The sequence below is a fragment of the Amborella trichopoda genome, chromosome 7 (assembly GCF_054954075.1).
Source record: "Amborella trichopoda isolate Santa Cruz 75 chromosome 7, AtrichopodaSantaCruz75HAP2 v2.0, whole genome shotgun sequence".
NCBI classification, from domain to species: Eukaryota; Viridiplantae; Streptophyta; class Magnoliopsida; order Amborellales; family Amborellaceae; genus Amborella; species Amborella trichopoda.
In genome coordinates, this window is record NC_142342.1 from 40,956,961 (window position 1) to 40,978,695 (window position 21,735).

Here is a 21,735-nt window from a genome sequence, read left to right on the forward strand (position 1 = left end):
CTAGTAGGTCGGGTCAAGATCCAAATCTTGGACCCGAACACTATTTGGGTTCGTGTCTGGGTCTAGATCCGGTGTCAATTTATGAAAATATATTAAAATATATAGATATTTTAATTTTTTGGGTTGGGTCCAATCGGGTCAAGGTCTAGTTTGAGCCAGACACGACCTGTTGCCAACCCTAAGGCAAACATGAACAAAATAATATATATATATATATATATAGATATATATTTTAATAATGAAATGCCAACAATACATTTATTCTAATTTTTAAAAATCTGAATGTTAAAATTCAGGTTTGTGAAACATGCCTTAAATTACTCTTAGTGGACAACATGCTTCCACTAAAGGCACAAAATCTTTTGGACTTTTTTTGTCAATGAATGTTTTGGATTTCTCCATGTATTCTAAAATGATCAAAGAGCCTATCAAAATTGCCATTAACTCCCTTCCACCATTTAAAGTAACGCCGTTTTCATACAAGTAATTCTATTCTGAATTAAACAAATTTCATTAATTGTCGTTACCTAAAAAAACATGGGTATTTTCGTGATTCCCCCTTAAGTTATTAATTGTTTTAAATCTTTTTGCCTTTATCAGATTTTTTTTTTTTTTTGGATATTATAAAAAGGGTATCAGTCCGCTCACTCGCGCGAGGGGGGAAGCGCGTATCGCATGATCGGACGCTTGGCACGTGCAAAACGTGTCGACCAGGCGTCCGTCCGATTCCCTCCCACGCCTCTCGTCCCTCCCATCCGTGTTAAAAATGGGGCTAGCACGCGGCCCCCTCACACGAGGGAACCCTAGAAATCATCTCTTCTCTCTCTTCCTTGTCGCAGAGGCTCGCCGGAAAACCCCAAACGCGCCGGGAAAAGCACTCATTTTGCCGGCAAACCGCCATTTGCGTCGATTTCCGGCCAAAATAGAGAGATCCGCCCTCAGAAACTCGCCGGAAAATATTGAGTTAGAGCAGACAAGAGAAAGCTTGCGTCTTTCTCCTGAGACCCATCTCAGAGCTTGATCTGGATCGAGAAATCAAGGTTCATAAGCTCGAAACGAGTCTGTAATGGTGGCCAAAGGTGAGATTCGAGGGGCCTGAGTTGAAGAGCTTGGTTTAGGGCTTAATGACGACTGAAAAATAGGGCTTTCAAGCTTTCTTTGGTTCGAAAGGTGCGTGGGGGATGCTCGCCGGAAGTTGCAGAGGTCGCCGGAAATCTCTAAGATCAGGTCCATTTGGGTGTGCAGGGAATAGACAGCGAAATATACCCTAGAAATAGTGTATAAAAAGTTTTATCCATTTTCTGAAGGAGAGGGAAAGCCAGCCCTGGAGACTCCAGGGAGTTAGAGTGGGGGAGCATTTCTGGCTACTTTTCGCAGGAGAAGTGGCCAGAAAAGTTACCAGAATCAGTTAGGAGGGAGCCTCATTTGCGCTTTGCAGGCAGTAAACGATCAGCAAAGAGAAGACGTCACAGCTAATAAATAGTTCAGAGAGAGAAAAACCCCTTGATGCGGGGCAATTAGGAGAGAGAGAGGAGAAACCCACTGATACAGAGCAATTAGAGTTTGCTCTGCTCCGAATTGGAGCAAATGGCTCAAGAAATGGAAGGAAATGGAGATGATGTAGTGGGGGAAGAAGAGGAGGAAGATGAAGAAGACGACATGGAAATGGAGGTGAAGGAAGAAGAGGAAGACGAAGAAGCACAAAATCAAAGCCACCATGCTAGGCTACAGATGCAACAGCCGCACCATGTTCAAAGCTCAGAGCTTCAACAGCAGGGGGGTTCAGTTGAAGGCAGAAGAAGATGCAGGCCAAAAGAGGAGAAAGAAAGAACAAAGCTCAGAGAGAGACATAGAAGGGCCATCACTGCAAGGATTCTTGCAGGGCTTAGAAGACATGGAAACTACAATCTTAGGGTTAGGGCTGACATCAACGATGTCATCGCTGCTCTTGCAAGAGAGGCTGGATGGATGGTCTTACCAGATGGCACCACCTTCCCCTCAAGACCCCATGTAAGTCTCCCTCTTTCTCTCTCTAAATTTCTCTTTTCCTATTTCTCTCTCTATGTTTTTTAAGGCCCTTTCTCCCCTATAGGAAACCCATATCTCTCGCTCTAAGTTTCCAACAGGAAACCCATCTCTCTCTTCCAGAACAGAGACATATTCTTCAGCCATGGCTCTATTTTCTGGCTCTCTTTCCAGAGAGAGAATCCTAGCTCTTCCTGAAAGAGCTATCCCTTTTGAGACCGCCTTTCTCTCTCAGCGATCTGTGCCTTGAGGCCCCCTTTTACCAGAGATTCTGAACCTCCGTAACCCTTTCTCTCTCTACATGCCCAACTCTGAACTTTCTATTTCACAAGTTAGAGCCCCTTGTTACTCCGGAGGTAGGGGGTATGTATGTATAAATCCCTTGACCTCTCACTTTCTCTCTCTAAACGACCTACTTTCTCTCTCCTCTTTCTCTCACTATAATAATAAGGGGCGGATCCTCGCGCTACGTTTCTCTTGGATCGGGGCGGATCCTCGCGCTACGTTTCTCTTGGATCGGGATGAGAGTGAAAGAGAAAGAGAGCCACGGTGCCCCATCTCCTTTTCTCTCGCCTTTTCAGGGCATGTTTGGTGTTTATTCTTTTGTGGGTAGCCCATGTCTTCTCGTCAAATGACAGACACCTGTCCTCTCTCTGCTCGATTTCTCAAATGGAAGCTGCCCTCTCACCCACAAACCAACTTATTTGGAAAATGTTTATATAGAGCCGAGGCTCTAAACAATTAAATTAGAACCCACCTTGAAAATTTCAATAGAAGATGTTGTTTTGATTATCAAATATCTTCAAATTGATCATCTCAATATCAAGATGTATGGGTATGAGGAAAAAAAAAGAAATTGGATCTCAAGTTTTGGAAGTAGTGCATTGTGAAATATTTTTGAATGTAAATTTTTAAGATTTTTAAGTTTTTATAGATTTGTTCAGTCTACTCAATTTTTTTTATTTTAATAATAAAAATATATTTTAAAGCTACAAAAAAGATTTCTAATAATACAACCACATTTATCAATACTATTTGAAGGGGTGGTTTACTTTGATTGTTTTGAGCCTCGGCTCCATGCCAACTGCAATGCGAAAAGAGATTTTGACCGAAACGCTCGGTATATTTCATTTCTATGTAAATACCAATAAGCCTCTCTCTCTTTCTTATTTCTCTCTCTATACTCTTCTTTCTTCTAAGTAACCAGTTCTTTTCTGTGAAAACCAAGAAGCCTCACTCTCAATTTTCTTGTTTAAATATTGGGAGACTCTTTATAAGAAATATTAAAAAATTAATTTGAAAAATAAATTAATCAAAATAATATTGTTATTAGGTGTGCTTAGTTTTTTAAAAAAATTGTTCCATTCATGATCACATTTCTGCATGTGCGGTCCACAAAGTATAAAGTATTCATCTTAAAGATGGATGCAAGTAGATGTTCCATCTAAAAACAATAGTCCAAATGTTTTTTTACAAGAATTAATATTTTTGGTTTTTAAAATTTATTTATTTATTCATATTCATGATCTCCATGTGGTTTGAGATTACATGTCCTTAAAAATTAAGTCTTAAAATTCATCTAAAATATAGATTTATTAAAAGGCCCGTATTTCTACATGTGTTAGCATCGCCGCATTGAAACCGGGTCCACTTTTTAACAGTAGACATTCAAAACTTTAAAGAAATTAAATTTTTTATAAATAACTAAAGGTGTATATACTCAACCTCTTTTTTCTCCGTTAAATGAGTTCCTCAGTTTTAAATGTCCTTTTATTTTTAAAATTTAAGGACCGTTTCCTTATGTCTGTATATCATACTTTAAGTACGTTATCTCTCTTGAAAACTTCAAGCACAGTTTCTCTCTCCTCTTTCCTTGCTGGATGAGGACCCAGTACTTCATCCAATTGCATGGTCATCCTTTGATTTGAGAAATTTGCCGATTTCTAAAGTGTAGAATCTTAAAAGGAAAATTGTTTCATGGGGGCTAGACCACGTTTCTACAATGTGTGGTCCAAAGGTATAAAGCATTCATCTAAAAGATAGATGCAAATAGGTGGTCTATCTAAAAATAATCGTAAAGTCCAAATGTTTTTTTAATTATTATTTTTAGTTTTTAATTTTAATTTTTTTTTATATTCAGGATCTATCTGTTAAAGATTAGGAAAAATGTTTTATATAGTTTTTAAAGATTATATATTCTTTAAAATTTAAGATCTAATTATATTTAAAAAATATATTTATTGTTAAATCCACATTTCTACAATATGCGGGTTGGCCTCATAAAAATCCAATCCCAATATATTCTCTAAAAATTAAAATCAAATTATATTTAAAAAGTATATTTATTGTCATGCCTGCATTTCTACAATATGCAGGCTGGCCGCATAGAAACCGTGTCCAAATCTTGAAGTCCCGAAACTTTGAATGAAATCTCCCGGTATCTTACCTGGGCTGAACAAAACCCAATCTGGACCGTTCATCCAGGCATGAGACGAATCCCACACACCCAACTCCCGAGATTGAATGCACTTGGTCTTTTCAATATTGTTAAGGGCTGTTTTAGTTATTTACCTTATGGTAGACTTCCGTCTTTCGAATGAAGTTTCTATAAGGCCTATATGCGGGGCTTTAATTCAAATTCTGAAAACATTTTAAGTAACGGAAATCTCTGATCTGAAATCAATTTTTAACAGCTACAATAAGATTTGAAGCTCATGGTGCTGATCTTGTGGATCCATAAGCACTTATTTTTAAGGTAAATTGAATGGTCTAGATAATCTTTTACAATAACATTCTTTTAGAGTTTAAAATTGTAATTATTTTTCAGAACCATAATGTTTTTTTTGGACATCACGATGCATTGACGCGAGAAAAAAAATGGATTTCAAGTTTTGGAAATAGTATGTTTTGTAATCCATTTTTGAATCGTCAATTTTCATTATTTTTAAGTTTTTATAGATATGTTCAATCTATACTGTTTTTGAAGCTTTAAATTTTATAATTAAAAATATATATACTTTAAAGCTATTACAAAGATTTTCAGTATTAAAATGATATTTTTTGACACTATTTGAAGGTGGGTTTTATTTTGATTGTTTATCTTTGGCTCCATACAAACTGCACTCTTTTGAATTCATAATTTTTTGGACCCGGTTTTTATGCCATATGTAAAAATAAAATGCAAGCCTATAATAAATCTATTTTTGAGATGAATTTTTGGATATATTCTTTAAAGACATGTAATCTCTAACATGGAGATCATGGATACGAAAAATAAAAAAATTTTAAAAATTAAAAATAATAATTTTTTTAAAAAATATTTGAATTAAATGGAACACCAAGGATAGATGCTTTACACTTTTGAACCGCAAATGTAGAAATTGCAATCCAGCCCGCGTGAAACAATTTTCCTAATTTTTATCGATGATGAGCTATGAAGTGAGGCCTTATTTATTTTGAAGCAGCCGTATCGAGTCATTTTGGTGTCACGTAAAAGCACACTCCTCTGTCCTTGCAGTTGGTCTTGAGAAAGTGAAGCCTATCACGCAGTTGAACCCTTCCCCATACGTTTGGAGGTTAGATGTGAAAAAAGGTTTTCATTACCTCTGAAAAGCTGCTATATTTTTGGGCTTTTCTCTGAAGAACTCAAGGAAGTCTGGTTCTCCTTCGTTTTAAATTTTTGATGAGCACTCTGGACTAATATTTTTCATCGTTTTGATCCATGAGAAGAGCCCCTGTGTGAATGCTTCTGCTTTGGTTGAATTGTTTTTGAAAAGAACCATGAATTTGAGCAATTATCTGAGTCTTCGTTCTTTTCTCTTTTCATAGTACGAGGCCACTTTTTGTTGTTTGTTTGTCTATGAAGAGAGTCCCAACTAATACTGCTACATTTTTTGTATAACCTTTGAAAATTCCTATAGTTCGGAGCAGTTCTTGGTAAAGAGCTCGTAATGGGTCTGCTTCATTTTCCCCTTTTCTTCGAAGTGTGAGGCTGTTTGTCGTTCGTTTCTGATCCATGAAAAGGGTTTACTGGAAGTCCGTCCTTTGTTTCATTTCCCTTGAGCAGATCCATAATTCTGCTATTTTCTTTCAAGACCTTTCGATAGAACCACAATTGAGTTACTCTGGTTGCATCTTTTTTGCAAAAAACTCTCAGTTTGGTAGGTCCTTAATTACCTTGGAAAAACAATGATCTGGCTACTTTAGTTGAAGTTCTTTTGGAAGGACCATAGCTTTGGGCAATCCTCTGAAGAACCCAAGATGGGTTTGCTTCAATTTCCTCTTTTTCAGAATGCGAGGACGGCTGCCACGCCCTCTACACCAACAACCTCATCCCCCCTGCCTGCTTCTCAGCTCCCCCCTGCTGCTCTTAGAGGGGGCAGTGCCACCGGTTCTGGCTTTCGAAACTCAGTGGAGTATCGTCCATGTAGACTGAAGGGTGTTTTTGTCCCAACGTCTTTGGCATCCCCTAGAATAGTGGCCAATATGGGTGATCGCGGAGATAAGAATGATGGATCACCCCTGATTAGCAGTTGCATGGAGACTTGTGATGACAAGCAGGTACTCTTTTTTATTTGTTTTTGTTTTTTGTGGGTCTCAAGAAACACTCATTTGTCGATATTTTTCTTTTCTGATGATTTGATTTGGTACTGGTTGTCAATTCCGCTTCATGTCTGAATATGATAAAGTTTCTTGTTGATTTTTGTGCTGGTTCGGAATTCTTGCTACCGCTGTCTAGCTTGTCTAGTTTTCTTTCCTTTTTTTGTTTTGAGAGAGGGAGTACTGAAAAGAAAGGAATTGAAAGTTGGATGGATTTTCAATCGTATTTTGTTGGAGTTATGCTATTTTTTGGGTCAAAATTTTCATGGTGGGTCTTATGGCATTTTCTTATCTTTTTTGAGATTCTTCTTAGCTGTGATTTTCTTTAGCTTGCTATGTAGACGTTTCTCCTCATGGGTTACTTTTACTTTTCTATTGTGCAGGTCTTAGATGTTAGTGGGCGGTTGCCGGAGCGTAATTTTGCTGGGACTCCATATGTTCCGGTTTATGTAATGCTACCTGTAAGTGTTTATTTTTTTGTTTATTTGATATGCTTATTGCCCCAAGTTGCAACCATGCTACCTTAGTGTCTATGCTTCCCACGTCACTTGTTTTTGGTAGTCATGTATCTTGTTGGTTTATCATTCATTTGCATGTTTAAGAGACTATAATGGTTGGGCTGGTACGTACATGGTTATATGATCCATAAACATGATTCAATGCGGTGAAAACATTATTTATTGGTTTATTCATCGAGTTTCTCACAATGTATTGTTGGTTACTGATTAGCTGGGCGTTATAAACATGAAGTGTGAGGTCGTTGATCTGGATGGTTTGGTAAAGCATCTACGAATACTAAAGTCAATCAATGTTGACGGTGTTATGGTTGACTGCTGGTGGGGGATAGTAGAGAGTCATTCTCCACTCGAATATGATTGGCATGGATATAAAAAGCTTTTTCAGATTATCCGCGAGCTCAAGCTTAAGTTACAGGTGAGCATCACTCATTGGAATTTGAATATTATTAAGTACTGACTTTGATGGCTTATCTTTTGTATTTTGTTTATATTTATTTTGCATTTTAGGAAATTGCATTTATCATTCCCATAATTATTCTACGACTCAACAATAGACTTGGGACTCTGATGTGTCAATTTAGCTTAGTTGTTTAAGGAAAGCTTTAATACTGTATTACTGTCGCATCATAAGTTCTCTTTTATTTTTATTTTTCCAAAACCTCAAATGTTTCAGTGAACTTTGTTTGAAAAGTTGCCTACTCGAGTTGGTCTTTAGAGGGTTAACTCAGCTGCAGTCTAGGAAATCTGATATTTAAAACTTCTATTCTAATCTTTGTGGTTTTATTGATTACTTTTTTGGGAAAATATCATATAAAAGCCTTACTAAATCCAGCTTTCTAAAAGAACCTCCTTTTTTTTTTCCTCGTTTTAACCAGCCCAGTTCTTCATATTAAACCCATTACAACCCTCTTTCATAAAATTCCCTCCCTCTTCCATTTTTTTCTCTCCAAATGCTCTTGTCAAACACCTTATTCCCTCTAGGTCCTTAAGCCTGAAAGACCAGTTGAAAGTTTACATAAGAACGTCTCCAACTGGCCATACTTGTCAGAGAGTCCATTTCTCAGTGAAATGCACTCAGTTTTTGGATAGGTGGCAGTACTCTCTCTCTCTCTCTCTATTCTCTTTCATCAACTGCTTCTCACCTCCAATCTGACTCTCTCCTCTCATAACTGAGCCTTCTCTCTAGTTTGAGATTTCGTATACTCTTCAACACTTCTTTGTTTCTTTAACCAACGGCTTCTTGTTTGCCCTCAAGTCCTTGTTAAGTGGCTTCAAGCTCAACTTCTATCTCTGTCATTTATCTCTTCTCTGCTATTTTCATGGTCAGAAGCTGTATCATTTATCTCTTCTCTGCTATTTTCATGGTCAGAAGCTGTATCATTTATCTCTTCTCTGCTATTTTCATGGTCAGAAGCTGGTGATTTGGTGTTAATGGTGGTGAAAGCACCTGGTACACGGATCTACCGTGAAGAATTAGGGGTGGCAATGGGTTGGACTCAATCCTGGACCTGAATTGATTATGGTGGATCCAGATCCAACTCGGACCTGACCTGAAAATCAATTTCTGCATTAAAAAAATGTATATTGAACTCAAAAAATAAAGAGAGGGACTAAATGGACCCTGACCCGACCTGTTGGGTCCAACCCTTGGACCCATACCCGGACTGGGGGTCGGGTCTACCTGTCAAGTCTCGGGTCCACGAGTCCCAATTGCCACCCCTATCAAGACCTCTATAAAGAATGTTTTGTTACAACGGTTGCTATTAGTTTTAATGTTTTCGTATAGAAGGGAAGCAAATTGTGAGAAAATGTTTCAAAGAAATCAGTGTTGGAAGACAAATCGATTCGGACTTGGGCGAGTAGGTCGGCTCTAACAGCTTGTCGAGGACACCCTCCTTTATTTATTTATTTATTTCAAGCCCAAAACCTGACCGAGTTGAGCCAAGTTTGAAAGTCTAGTTACCTGATCTGTCTAATTGATATATTAGATATGAGCAAAAAATCGGATTTGAAAGATTTTTGAGATCGAAAGATTTGGCCAAGTTTTTACCCGCTTTTGAAGAATTACTATTTCTTTTCAATCGATGCTCGACATTCAATGAAATTTGATCTCCAGACGCTTAAATTTATGTTCTTGATCTAACCACAAGCTTGATTTTCACAAAAAAACGAAGATTTAAGAGATTTTAGATTCCGTTTACTATTCATCCAAAATTTTCAAGAGCTCACATTTCCTAGATTTGAATTCCAAACCTAAAACTGATTTGTGATTGGGGTTGAGGAAGCTTTGACAAGGATTTGAGGCATCAATTCATAACTAAGCGTTGGGTTTGATCATTTCGTCCAATTTAAATTCATAAATTTCTTTTATTTTTTTCTAAATAAATGACGCTTGATTTATAATCTTGTATGTACTCTTAAATTTTTTTAGGGTTCTTTGCAAGAAAGAATTATTTATGCTATAAATTTTATATTTTTTTTTCTATTTCATGTTTTTTCCATTTTTCAGGTTTTATTATTTTTTAACCCAATAATGTTAATTTTTTCCTATTCCAATAACGTTAATTTTTTTTATCGATTTTTCCTTTTTTTTTAATGGCTTTTTCCTGGGCTCAACATGTCTTGAGTGAATTGACATGGATTCGCTTGAGTCACTCAGCTCGGCAAGTCGCCAGATCCCAATTCTGAGGTTTTTTTTGCCCACCGAAAGTAGTCATGGACTACTATTGCCCTTCAGATAGTAGACTGAGAAATTTCAGCCTTTCTCAAGGTAAGCTATGTAAAATCAAGTTGCTGTGAAAATGAAAGTGGAAATAAAATTAGGGGGCATTGGCATTCCAAGGTATCTTAAGATTGTAAACATAATCTACATAGGCAGCCCCTGCAACAGACTCCATCATGTCTGCGGAGTATTCATGAGACAACCATTGTCTTCAGGTTCTTGTTTACGGCATCAATGAAATATGAGACCTACAATTTGCAAGCCTAGTGAGAGCCGCACAGGGGGAGAGAGAGAGAGAGAGAGAGAGAGAGAGAGAGAGAGAGAGAGAGATTGTGTGTGTGTGTGTGGAAATTCTAGATTGAGAAAGAGGGGCCAAGAGAGGTATAAGCCAATATATAGAAACACAAAAGGTGGCAATTCCGAGAAAAGAAACAAAGGACGAGCAAGAGAGATACGAGAGGGGGAATTTCTAGACAGAGACACATAAGGGGTACTGAGAATGGATCCCTATCTCTTTCTCCTCTAGATTTGTAATTAAATGGAACTTCATGCAATAACAGATTATCAAGGAGACCATGTCAAGGAACTGCATTTTGCTTAAATTTCTGTCTTTATCTTTGTATCTTAGGTTGTTTTAAGAAGGAAAATACTCAGGAAGAAGAGACATAACAAACCCAAATAAGGAACTGAAGAAACAACACCAAATCATGGAATTCTCTCTCTTTGTATCTGTCATGAGGACCTTCCTGTTTCACCCCTTTGTTTGGCTCAGATATCCAAGCCGAATTGACCCGAATCTTTACGCTATGGATCGATAGCCAATTTGAGAGAGCCCAAGTACATTCCTTTAAGAAATTGATTTTCCAGAGAGATCCTGTGGTGGTTGAAGCTTAGAACGTGGAGGGAGTAAGGTATTTTTGCTCATAGTTGGAGATAAAAGATAGAGGGGAAGGAAAATTGTGAGGAAGGGGATAGTTGAAGGTTTAAAGAGAGGAAGTAGGGTGCTTGAGGTGAATAAAAAGAGGGTTTTATTTGAATGCTGCATTATCTCTCTTTGTGCCCATAGTGTCACTCTTCAGATGCACAGAGAGTGGCTGCAGGCTTAACTTCCTTCTCAGTGGTTTATGTACTTTCTCATGCTTAGGGTTTATGGGATACTTGCCTTGAGCCGTTTTTTGCTATGAATATGAGCAGTTAACATGGTTGTGCAAAAATTCATTCACCTGAATCCCACAAATAGTTTTGTGCGACTCTCTAGGTTCTGTTTAATAATCTTCAGTGCAATTTTTTTAGGAAGTCTGGGCTATGATAGAAATGTTGAAATCATTGTTTGTACCTACATCTATCAATGATGGCTCTAGGCCGTTACATACGTAGTACACAAGTATTTGGATTTATAGGATCATCACGTCTTTTACCATTACAAAAGGTGTCGTTTTCTTAACTGCTCTACTTTATTATCAAGTTATTAAACTCTACTGTGATACCATATAAGTTGAATGTGTAAATAAGATTGTGTTACATTTCCAAATATTTTTGTGGATCATATTTTGGATTTTTTCATGCTAAGGGTGTAATCATCCTTTGTAGATAATTGGCTTACGGTTATTTTCTAATGTATTGCGAAGATTGTAGATTATGTCTTTATTCTCAGTTGAAGGATTGTGAAGGCAGTTATGTCATTTGGTCATTGGTCACTTCTATATACACCCTAGGGCCTTCACTATTCACCTAATGCTAGTTATTCTATCTAGCTCCCAATGAATTTGACAGGGAATCAAAGCTTTTGTGCGACCAGATATAGGGTTTTTTAATACCAGCCCTTTGATTGAAGGTTAAGTCCATCATTGGTTCAGGGGTTGCGGAAATCTTTAGCATAGGACTGAATATCAAGGAAAGGATTGAAGATTTAATAGAAACTGTTGAGGATAAGGCCGAAGATAGGGAAAGCAAATTCAATGTATGACTGAAGATTAGCGAATTTGGGGAATTTTTTTTGTCAATTTGGTTATTACACAATCTCTTTGAGCTGGAATTTGTTCGTGGATATGAATATGGAGAAACCAAGAATATATCGATGTAAGTTTCTATTCGAATTAATTTGTCCTTAGAAACTTTGGGTTCAAGGCATATTTGGAGAAAATTTGTCATGAAGATAATAAAGCTGGTCACTTTGAAGAGGTGAAAGTTATGGGTATGGAGTTTTGCATGAGTAAACAATGGCATAGGATAGAAAAACCATGACACCCTTTGCTTGCCTTTGAAATATCAGGGGAAATTGAGATTAAATTGTTTTCATATCCAGTTTGTCCAGCAATTATGATCATCATCCAAGCCTCATCCTGATTATTTGTGGTGGGTTCCATGAACCCTATTCCTCCATTCTTCTCTATCAAGGGCCATACCCTCAGCAACACAAAAAACATAAGTTCAAGATTAATGATAAGAAATTATAAATATTTTGAAATTAACATGTGCAACGGAAAACATAATAGATATGTTGGATTGTTTAGGTATTCTTGGTCATAGAGCATGACATGTGTATCTTATTGGTTCAAATGAGTTAATGCTAAATCAACTTAAATAAAAAAGAAATCACTAAGAAATCTCGGTCTGATTGTTTTTACCAACAACAGCAGTAGTTTTATTTTATTTTAGTTATTTATTTTCACGTATGGCTAAGATGTGCATAAAACTCAAGGTTTGTAATTGGAAATTATTAGAGGACTTTGGTGGACCTTTATGGCACTTATTAGCTACTTAATAGACTAATTCTAATCTTCAATCGAAAGACAATGTGCAATAAGTAGTTTCAATTAACTATTATTTGGAATATGGGTTGTCATAATACAGACAATTGAGCAGTAAAGGATATGTAGTCAAAGGCATAATTACAAAGATCCAAGACCAGACTAGAATGGTGGTCCAATCAGTCGAATTGCCAATTGATATACCTTGGCTTTTCTGGTCTAGTGAAAAATTGGGTATGGTTCAAAACTAGCGTTTGACTGGTTTTGGCTGGTCTATCGGACTGGTTTTGACCAATTCAACCATCCAAACAAATTGGACAATTTTTTTTCCTAATATATTACATATTTTTAAATTATTATTCATATATTTTTAGTACTTTTAAAATCCAGTCAAACTGGTTCGACTAGCGGTCGGAATGGTTTTGATTGGACCATAACCCCTCACCGATTTGGTGGCCATTTCGATATTGACAACATTGGCCAAATGTGCTCGCTGAAACATGTCGTTGTTGGAGGTGCATGTGCAATATGGAGATATGTGGATGGGTGAATAGCACGTGAGGAGAGTAGTTGGGATGAAGATAGATATTCTTCTAAATACATCAAACTTTTGCTGGCATTATAGATTTGGGGATGAGAAGCATAGTAAGATCAAAAATGATATCAAACCATAGTTCTTTGGTTTTTTTTGAGGTCTGTTGAAATGTAATCTTACAATACATGTAACCTATACTTCCTTCTCACCGGCTCATCCAGTTGCTTATGATTAAGGGTTGTGTATACTGATTGAGAGTGATACTGGCCCACCTTTTTCAACATCAAATATGGAGATTAGAGTAGAGACAGTTGAATGGTAAAAGATATATAGTCTATTGTGCTCTGTGAAACATGCCATTGTTGGAAGTGCATGTGCACTGAAGAGGTACATGTATTGGCAAACAACATGTTAGGGGGCTTGTGGGGATGTAGAGGGTTATTTTTCTGAACTAGTCACATGTGAACACATTAAACTTCATGCGGGCGTCACAGATTGTGGGAAAGGAAATATATTATGGTCCAATGGGATGTGAGAAACCATAATTCATTGAAGTTGTGATGTCCATTGAAATATAATTTGCCACACATGTGGTTTAGTTTCTTACGAAGGTTGTGGATACTGATTATCCAGAAACTGAAGAGGAAAGGGTTGTGGATACTGGCCCACGAAACCTATTTTACGTCAAATAAGAGATTTAAGTGTTTCTGTCACTTTCTGCCCAAACATTACTTGTGATTCTGTAGGCAGTGAAGAAAAAATCACTCACCCGGTTGCCTAGGCGGGCTATGGCTTGTAATCGGATTAAAATGGTTTACCTTTACTGAAGTTAGGAAGATATCTAGATAATAGAAAGAATCATTCAAGGAAAAAATCTTTCTGAATACTTACAGACCAGCAGCATTTTTTTGGTATATATGGGGCAAGACTTGCATGTGACTGTCACTTGTCAAAGGTGGTAAAAAAATATCAGTGTTGGAAACTTGCTGAGTTTACTCAGACTCGGGCGAGTTACCTGAGCATCATACATAAACCCAATTTAGTACATGGGGTACAACTGTATAGACTAGCTTAAGTAGCTTACAAACATGGGATGACTCCCCCAAGTTTCTATAGTACTCGGACAAGTCACTATGACTATAGTACTAATCCAAGCAGTGTACATGTGAATTTGAAAGGAGGGGCGGCTGGAGTTCCCCCGTTTTTTACTTCAGTTTCTTGAATTTGAGCCTTAGTGCTTACTATGATTTTGGCCTGATCTATCCATTAGAAACATTTTATTTGAGAAGAAAAATATTTGATAGATTTTTTTGATAAAAAAATTTGGCCAAGTTTTTAGTCAATTTGAAGAATTGCAATTTCTTCTCAATTGATGGTTGATTTTCGATGAAATTTTTGTTCTTAATGCAACCATATGCTTGATTAACCAAAACAGACAAAATTTTTAGGATATGAGAGATTTCAAATTAAGATTTACTTCTCAACCACTTTTTTCAAGAGTTCAAATCTTCTAGATTCGAGCTCGAAACTCAAAACTCGTTTGGGGTTCAATTGGGGTTATGTGAGGAAGCTTTGAAAAGGATTTGAGGCATTGATTTGCACTGAGCATGAAATCGGAGGATCGGCCTTGAAAATTTAGAGTACGTTTCATTTTCAATTTAGATTTATAAAACTGATTTTTTTTTTACTATAGCAATTATGATTGATTCTGTATATACTTTTAATTTTTTTACTCATTTTAGTACTTGTTTCAGATTTTTTATGATTTTTCTATTTTTTCGATTATTTCATATTTTGTTGTAATTTTTTCATTTTTCTGGTCCTTGTTTTGGCTCGGGCCAGACGTGGGGGAAGTTGACTTGAACTTGCCCAAGTTATTTGGCTCGGAAAGGGACGAAGCCCTGGCCCAACTATGGAATTCAAAATTTGACAAATGCAGTTCATGAACCGAGCTCTGAGACAATCCATATGTAAGGAATTTTGAGTTGTGAAGAAGCCATGGGTTTAAGACTTCGGTGGACCTGTTGTTTTGTATAACTACATGTATTTATAAGCTAAATCTGTTATTTAACAGATATACAATATAAAACGAGTAATCTCTGTTTGTTTTGCTTTGGAATATGGTACAAAGCAGTGAAGATAAAAGTTATATGATCTACTATGCTCTATAAAACTTGCCATAGTTAAATGCGGAATATGGAGATATATGGAAGGATGCTTAATTACACCTTAAGAAACTAGCAGGCATGAGGATAGGTATTTGGCCAAAGCCGCCAAACTAGAGACAAATGAATCGATTTCTATGCTGGAGTCAAAGCATACACTATTGAAAACCACAGTTTATTGGGGTTGTAATGTCTGACGAAATGTGATCTTGCCTTACAGGTGATTACCTTTTTTCCTTTGATTTAATATAGGTGTCATTACTTTTTTACGAACATCTCTTTTATTCTCTTTGCTCTGTGTTCTTTCTTAACTCTCTTTTGGTGGTTTTTTGCTTAATGATCACTTCTGCATGTCTTCCAACGAGGATATATGATTTAATGGTTCTTGTGTTATCCCTGTTGAGAACCTATGTTTGTTTCCATGCCTTTCCAAATTTGCCTCTTTAGTTTTGATGGATTTCATTCCTTGCATTTAACTAAACAATAATATTATGTGCATTTAGTGATCAGCGCTGATTTGTTTGACCAATCAGCTTTTCTGTTGGTCATTTATGTTGTATCATTTTACCAAATTTTTACCTTCTAAAATTTACAAGTACTGCAGGTTGTAATGTCTTTTCATGAATGTGGAGGCAATGTTGGCGATGATGTATGCATTCCCTTGCCTCACTGGGTGGTAGAAATTGGGAAATCGAACCCAGATATATTCTTCACAGATCGAGAGGGAAGGCGCAATCCAGAATGTCTCACATGGGGCATCGATAAAGAGCGGGTTTTGAGAGGCAGAACTGCCCTTGAGGTGAGATCATACTCATTCTCTTGTTTGCCATCTTCATGGTTATGAAAGGGAGGGATTGGGATCAAAGTTTAGGAACTTCTAGTTTTGAACAAATCACCAGGCAATGTTTTTAAAAGATCTACAGAATGAAGTTCAAATGCAGTGATAAAATTGTTTTAATGTTTTTTTTATCTTCTTTTATCAACTCTGTTTTGATTCCTTGTAGGTATATTTTGACTTCATGAGGAGCTTTCGTGTCGAATTTGATGAGTTTTTTGCTGATGGTGTTATCTCAGAGATAGAGATAGGTTTGGGTCCCTGTGGGGAACTAAGGTATCCATCCTATCCTGTGCGACACGGATGGAGATATCCAGGCATTGGGGAGTTTCAGGTAAAATTTTCATTGGTTTTTACATGCTGTTGTAACTGAATATGTTCTGTTTATAATATTGCATCATGGAGTAAACATTCTTTGATAACCCCTTTCATTGTTGCTACTGTGTGTGTGTGAGAGAGAGAGAGAGAGAAAGAAAGAGAGCAATTTTTTTTTTTAAGTTTTTGTCTTTTCTTTGTTTGCAGTGCTATGATCAATATCTTTTGAAGAGTTTGAGAAAGGCAGCAGAAACAAGGGGGCACTTTATTTGGGCAAGAGGACCAGATAATGCGGGCTGTTATAATTCACGGCCGCATGATACTAGTTTTTTTTGTGATGGGGGTGACTATGATAGTTATTATGGAAGATTCTTCCTTGGATGGTATTCCCAGGTTTTAATTGACCATGCTGACCGAGTTTTGGCCCTTGCTAATCTTGCATTTGAAGGCACTCGAATTGCTGCGAAAGTGAGTGTTCCTTCTTTGAACTCATTTTAAGTCCTTTACTTTTTTAAGTTTCTTTCTTTTTGCTTTTCCTCTATGTTTTGGAATATCATGTGTCTCTGCGAGATCAAAATTGCATCTGTAGTGAATAGCGGTAATCCAGAAAAAGCTGTGCTCTCCTTGATCTCTGGTTTTTCGCTTCTTATGACCTGATTTGTCTTAGTATTTGTCATTGAATTTTTCATCAAATTAGTCTCTAAATCCATTGCCTTCTTTTGTAAGACTTTGACCACTCTCCAAATACATTGTTGTGCAATCTCTTCTCTCTCGAAATGCATTGTTATGTGATCTGGCATTGAATCTTAATATTGTGGCGGACAGCTTCATACTGAATCACAGTTGATATACATTGTTTCCAAAACTAATTATGTTTACTAATATTGGTTAGCGATTGATAACTGAGAAAACCAATTCGGTTTTATGCCAGGAAGGTCAATAACCGAGGCTATTTTCCTACTTGGGCAACTGATTGAGAAGTTTAGGGCGAAGGAAAATGACCTCCACATGGTCTTGATTGATCTAGAAAAATTTGTGATAGAGTACCTCGGGATTTGATTTGGTGGATGTTGGAAAAGAAAAGAGTATCCATACGCTACATCGACTTGGTGAAAGATATGTACGAGGAGTGCTAACAAGTGTACAAACAATTAGTGGAGAGACGAGTGAGTTTTCAGTGAGAATAGGTCTACATCAGGGGTCAACATTCAGCCCATACACTACATCGACTTGGTGAAAGATATGCACGAGGAGTGCTAACAAGTGTACAAACAATTAGTGGAGAGACGAGTGAGTTTTCAGTGACAATAGGTCTACATCAGGGGTCAACATTCAGCCCATACCTCTTTGTCTTAGTTATGAACAACTTAACTAGGCACCCACAAGATGAGATACCATTGTGCATGTTGTTCGCAAATGGCATAGTTTTGATCAATGAGACCTGAAAAGGCGTTGACATAAAGTTAGAATTTTGTAGGGATGCTCTAGAATCTAAAAGTTTTAAAATTAGCCAGACTAAGACAAAGTTTATGGAATGCAAGTTCAATAATAATAGGAGTAGAGACGATGAATTAGTTAAGACTGACAGTCAGAAGATACCAAAAGTGGCATACTTTTAATATCTTGGGTCAATAATCCAGGAAAATAAGGAGATTGGGACGATGACGCACACAAAATTAGAGCTGGGTGGGCGAAATGGAAATGTGCAACCGCAATTTTATGTGATTGCCGCATACGAGTGAAGCTGAAGGGAAAGTTCTATAGAAGTGTTGTGAGACCAACTTTGTTCTATGGGGCGGAATGTTGAGCGGTCAAAAAAACAATATGTCAATACATTGAGTGTAGCGTAGATGAGGATGTTGAGATGGATGAGTGGTGAGACAAGAAGAGATAGAATTTAGAATGAATTGATTCGGAAAAATTTATGTGTGGCACTAATAAGCGAAAAGATGAGAGAGAGTAGTAGACATAGGTGGGTTGGCCATGTGTGGTGCAGATCCAGTATAACACCTATTAAGAGGTGCACCTTAGTTTAAGCGGAAGGCTAAAAAAGGGCAAGGATTAGGCTCAAAAAGACATATTTGGAAGTAGTGAGACAATGTATGGGGAGTTATGGCTTCACTGAGTGTGTGACTTATAATAGAACAAAATGATAGACTAGGATTCATGTAGCTGACCCCAATTAGTTGGGAAAAGGCTTTGATGATGATGATAATGATGATTGATAACTGAGAAACCGTTTTTTATTTTTATTTTTCTTTTTTTGACCTAGTGATATAAAATTTTCCCTATTACTTGATTTTTGGAATAATTTTCGATTTACCACCATAAATTTGTCAAATTGTAAGATTATTCAATGAATATAGTGTATCAGTTTCACTGTATCTTGTTTAGTCTATCATTCATTAAATTGTGAAAGATTTAAAAAAACAAGCTGTGTGTGTGTGAGAGAGAGAGGGAGAGAGAGAGGCTATCACGAGCTATTCAAATTAATAAGCTTTGTGACTGACAGATCTCTGGCATCCATTGGTGGTATAAGACAGCCAGCCATGCGGCTGAGCTGGCCGCTGGTTTTTATAACCCGTGCAATAGGGATGGATATTCTCCAATAGCTCAGATGCTTAAGAAGCATGAGGTCGCTCTAAACTTCACGTGTGCAGAGTTGCGAACTCTTGATCAGCATGAAGACTTCCCAGAGGCTCTAGCTGATCCTGAGGGCTTGGTGTGGCAGGTAATCTTTTTCTGTTTGTGTGTGTGTGCGCACGCTGGTATGGAGAGAGAGAGAGAGAGAGAGAGAGAGAGAGAGTTTGTTAATGTTATTTATGTGATCGTATCCGTGTTCTGCTGTTAATATGGAGCAGGTGTTGAATGCTGCGTGGGATGTGGGTATACCAGTGGCAAGTGAGAATGCACTGCCCTGCTACGACAGAGAAGGGTATAACAAGGTACTGGAGAATGCCAAGCCTGCCCACGACCCTGACGGGAGGCACCTCTCTGCCTTCACGTACCTCAGGCTCTCGCCTGCCCTCATGGAGAGGCAAAACTTCTTGGAGTTTGAACGCTTTGTAAAAAGAATGCATGGTAACCCCTCTCTCAAATAGCATTCATGGTCCTCTCTCTAGTGCATGGTGATTTCTATCCAAGAGGTTGAAGTGTGGTGTGATCCATAATTGAAATGATCATGGTAACATTGTGCTCATGAGGGTTATCTCCATTCTATAGATGATTTACATGGTGTGGTGGAAAGATTGTGGGACATAAAATTGAGTTAGTGGCATGTTTGATGGGACCCACCCTCTCCATCACTGTTGAACCTCTTAATGGAATGGAGAGCACCCTCATGACCATCGCAGTAATGTGATCGTATGTATCATAGTATGCTTCTCCTTTGAGAGAGAATTGAGGCTGAGAAGACCTACATACTGATGCCCTCTTTCTCTCGCCTAAGAAGACCTCATACCCTACATATGTGGTGTATGGTATGTGCTCGTCCGCTGAGATGTCCAGTCTCTCTCCTAAGAAGACCTCATACCCTATATATGTGGTGTATGGTATGTGCTCGTCTGCTGAGATGTCCAGTTATATGGCATATGCTGCACTGCTGGGACATCTACTGTCCTCTAGGATTTATTGTGGAGACTGGAGACTAACAGTAGCTCATGATGATGGACCTTTGGATCGCGGTTGATCACTTACTTCCATTGATAGGAATGAAGGGTGATCAACCCTGTGGTGCAGCATATAGTCTATACTTCAATGTAGTATGGTATTTGGTATTTGTTTCCTAAAATTATACGTGGTTAGCAGTCTCTCTCTCTCTCTCACACACACACTAGCAATTGATCATGTGTCCATCTTTATATTTTTTGGCAGGTGAAGCAGTTCCGGATCCGCAATTATAGCAATGGAGACTTTTTTGCCATGGTTTTCACAAGAGGCTTTTCCCTTTTTTCGATCGCCTCGACTCTTTTCCATTGTATAGAAAAATTTCCACCAAGTATGTTCCTTTTTTCCTTTGCCTTAGATGCAATACAAGTTTCTGATTGAGTCCGCAATTTAACGAAGCTCAGATCTATTAACATAGGGAAAGAGGGATTAAGGATTGGAAAATGATTAAGGAAGTTTTGTTCAGTAAGAGAGGGTGATATTGGTTAGGTTTTCCAGTGAGTGTTTCTCCAAGCTTTGTCTCTTACCTTTTTTTTTTTTGAACCGATGACCAAGCCTTGTCTCTACCTTGTGCGTATAGAAATATTGAGAGATGAAAATGGTTCAAGAATCTTTTGAGACCCTGTTTGACCCCAATCCCAAGTTTGGATTTTTGATGAACCTATGTGATTGTTTTGGGGGATTTTGATTTCCAAAAAAAAAAAAGAAGAAAAAATCGAATTTTCAAAACTTGTGCTTTTGGAGAATTGAGTTTTGGCCCCAAATTCTTTTAAAAGAAATATGGAATGGATCCTTGAGCTGCAGCCTGTGCAAATATGGAACCCCATGATTTCCTTTCTATATCATCTCTCAACCTATTGAAGAGCTTTCTCTTTCTACCCTGCAAATCGCCTAAGTGAACCTCTGTCTCGAACTCCCTCTTTGAGTTTTGTGCATATCCTAGGGTATGTGTTATTTGCTTCCTATTGTAGGTACTTGTTTTATGTACTTTCTCTCCTATTTTGGTTGGTGATTTGATCTTTTTGCTAGTATTTTTCTTTTGGGATTGTATATTATGAGGCCGTTTATTTTTTATATAAGGAAGTCACTGTTACTTTGAGTTATTGGATGTAAAATATAATAGATGAAAGTGTGTCATAACATTTGAGAAATTTTATTTTAGATTTTGTCCTCAAACAATAATATATTGTCAACCATCAAATCTTAAATCTAATGGTCAATGATGATTGTGACTTCTTTGTGTTAAAAGTAAATTGTTTCATCACATACATTTCCTTTTCTTTTTGTTTAGGATTTTTCTTGAAATTTTTTTTGTTGTTATTTTGTGGGATATAGATGCATGTATTTGACTGTTTTTATTTGTGTTTATGGACTTTAATTTTTGTAATGTTTCTCTGTTTCACTTTGGGTTTTTCCTTTGCACTGCACGTGGATTTTTTTTCTTGGTTATTGCTTTTCTGTTTCTCTCTAGTTTTGTATATAAATTTTTTTCTCACAATTTTTTTGTTTCTCTCTAGTTTTGTATATAAATTTTTTTCTCACAATTTTTTTGCTATGTTGTTGTGGGGTTTTATTTTTCTTGTGTTTTTTCGGCTTAGTAGTTGG

General features: G+C 37.3%; 1 protein-coding gene across 6 annotated transcripts; it reads left to right on the forward strand.

Annotated features, from left to right (window-relative positions):
- The first annotated feature begins 794 nt into the window (after positions 1 to 794).
- BAM2 (beta-amylase 2) lies at positions 795 to 20,596 on the forward strand. Of its 6 annotated transcripts, none has more exons than XM_088871353.1 (10): positions 795 to 2,010; positions 6,316 to 6,585; positions 7,008 to 7,103; positions 7,354 to 7,557; positions 15,919 to 16,113; positions 16,319 to 16,483; positions 16,672 to 16,932; positions 18,977 to 19,195; positions 19,326 to 19,545; positions 20,338 to 20,596. In XM_088871353.1, exons 1-10 carry the CDS (start codon positions 1,588 to 1,590, stop codon positions 20,364 to 20,366), a joined length of 2,082 nt encoding a protein of 693 aa, XP_088727479.1. In that variant the 5' UTR covers positions 795 to 1,587; the 3' UTR covers positions 20,367 to 20,596. The 6 variants fall into 6 exon arrangements, with proteins under 6 accessions (XP_088727479.1, XP_006827627.2, XP_088727481.1 ...); XM_006827564.4 differs by having other exon boundaries at positions 7,008 to 7,085; XM_088871356.1 differs by lacking the exon at positions 795 to 2,010 and adding an exon at positions 4,381 to 4,780 and having other exon boundaries at positions 5,490 to 6,585; positions 7,008 to 7,085.
- The last annotated feature ends 1,139 nt before the right edge of the window (positions 20,597 to 21,735 follow it).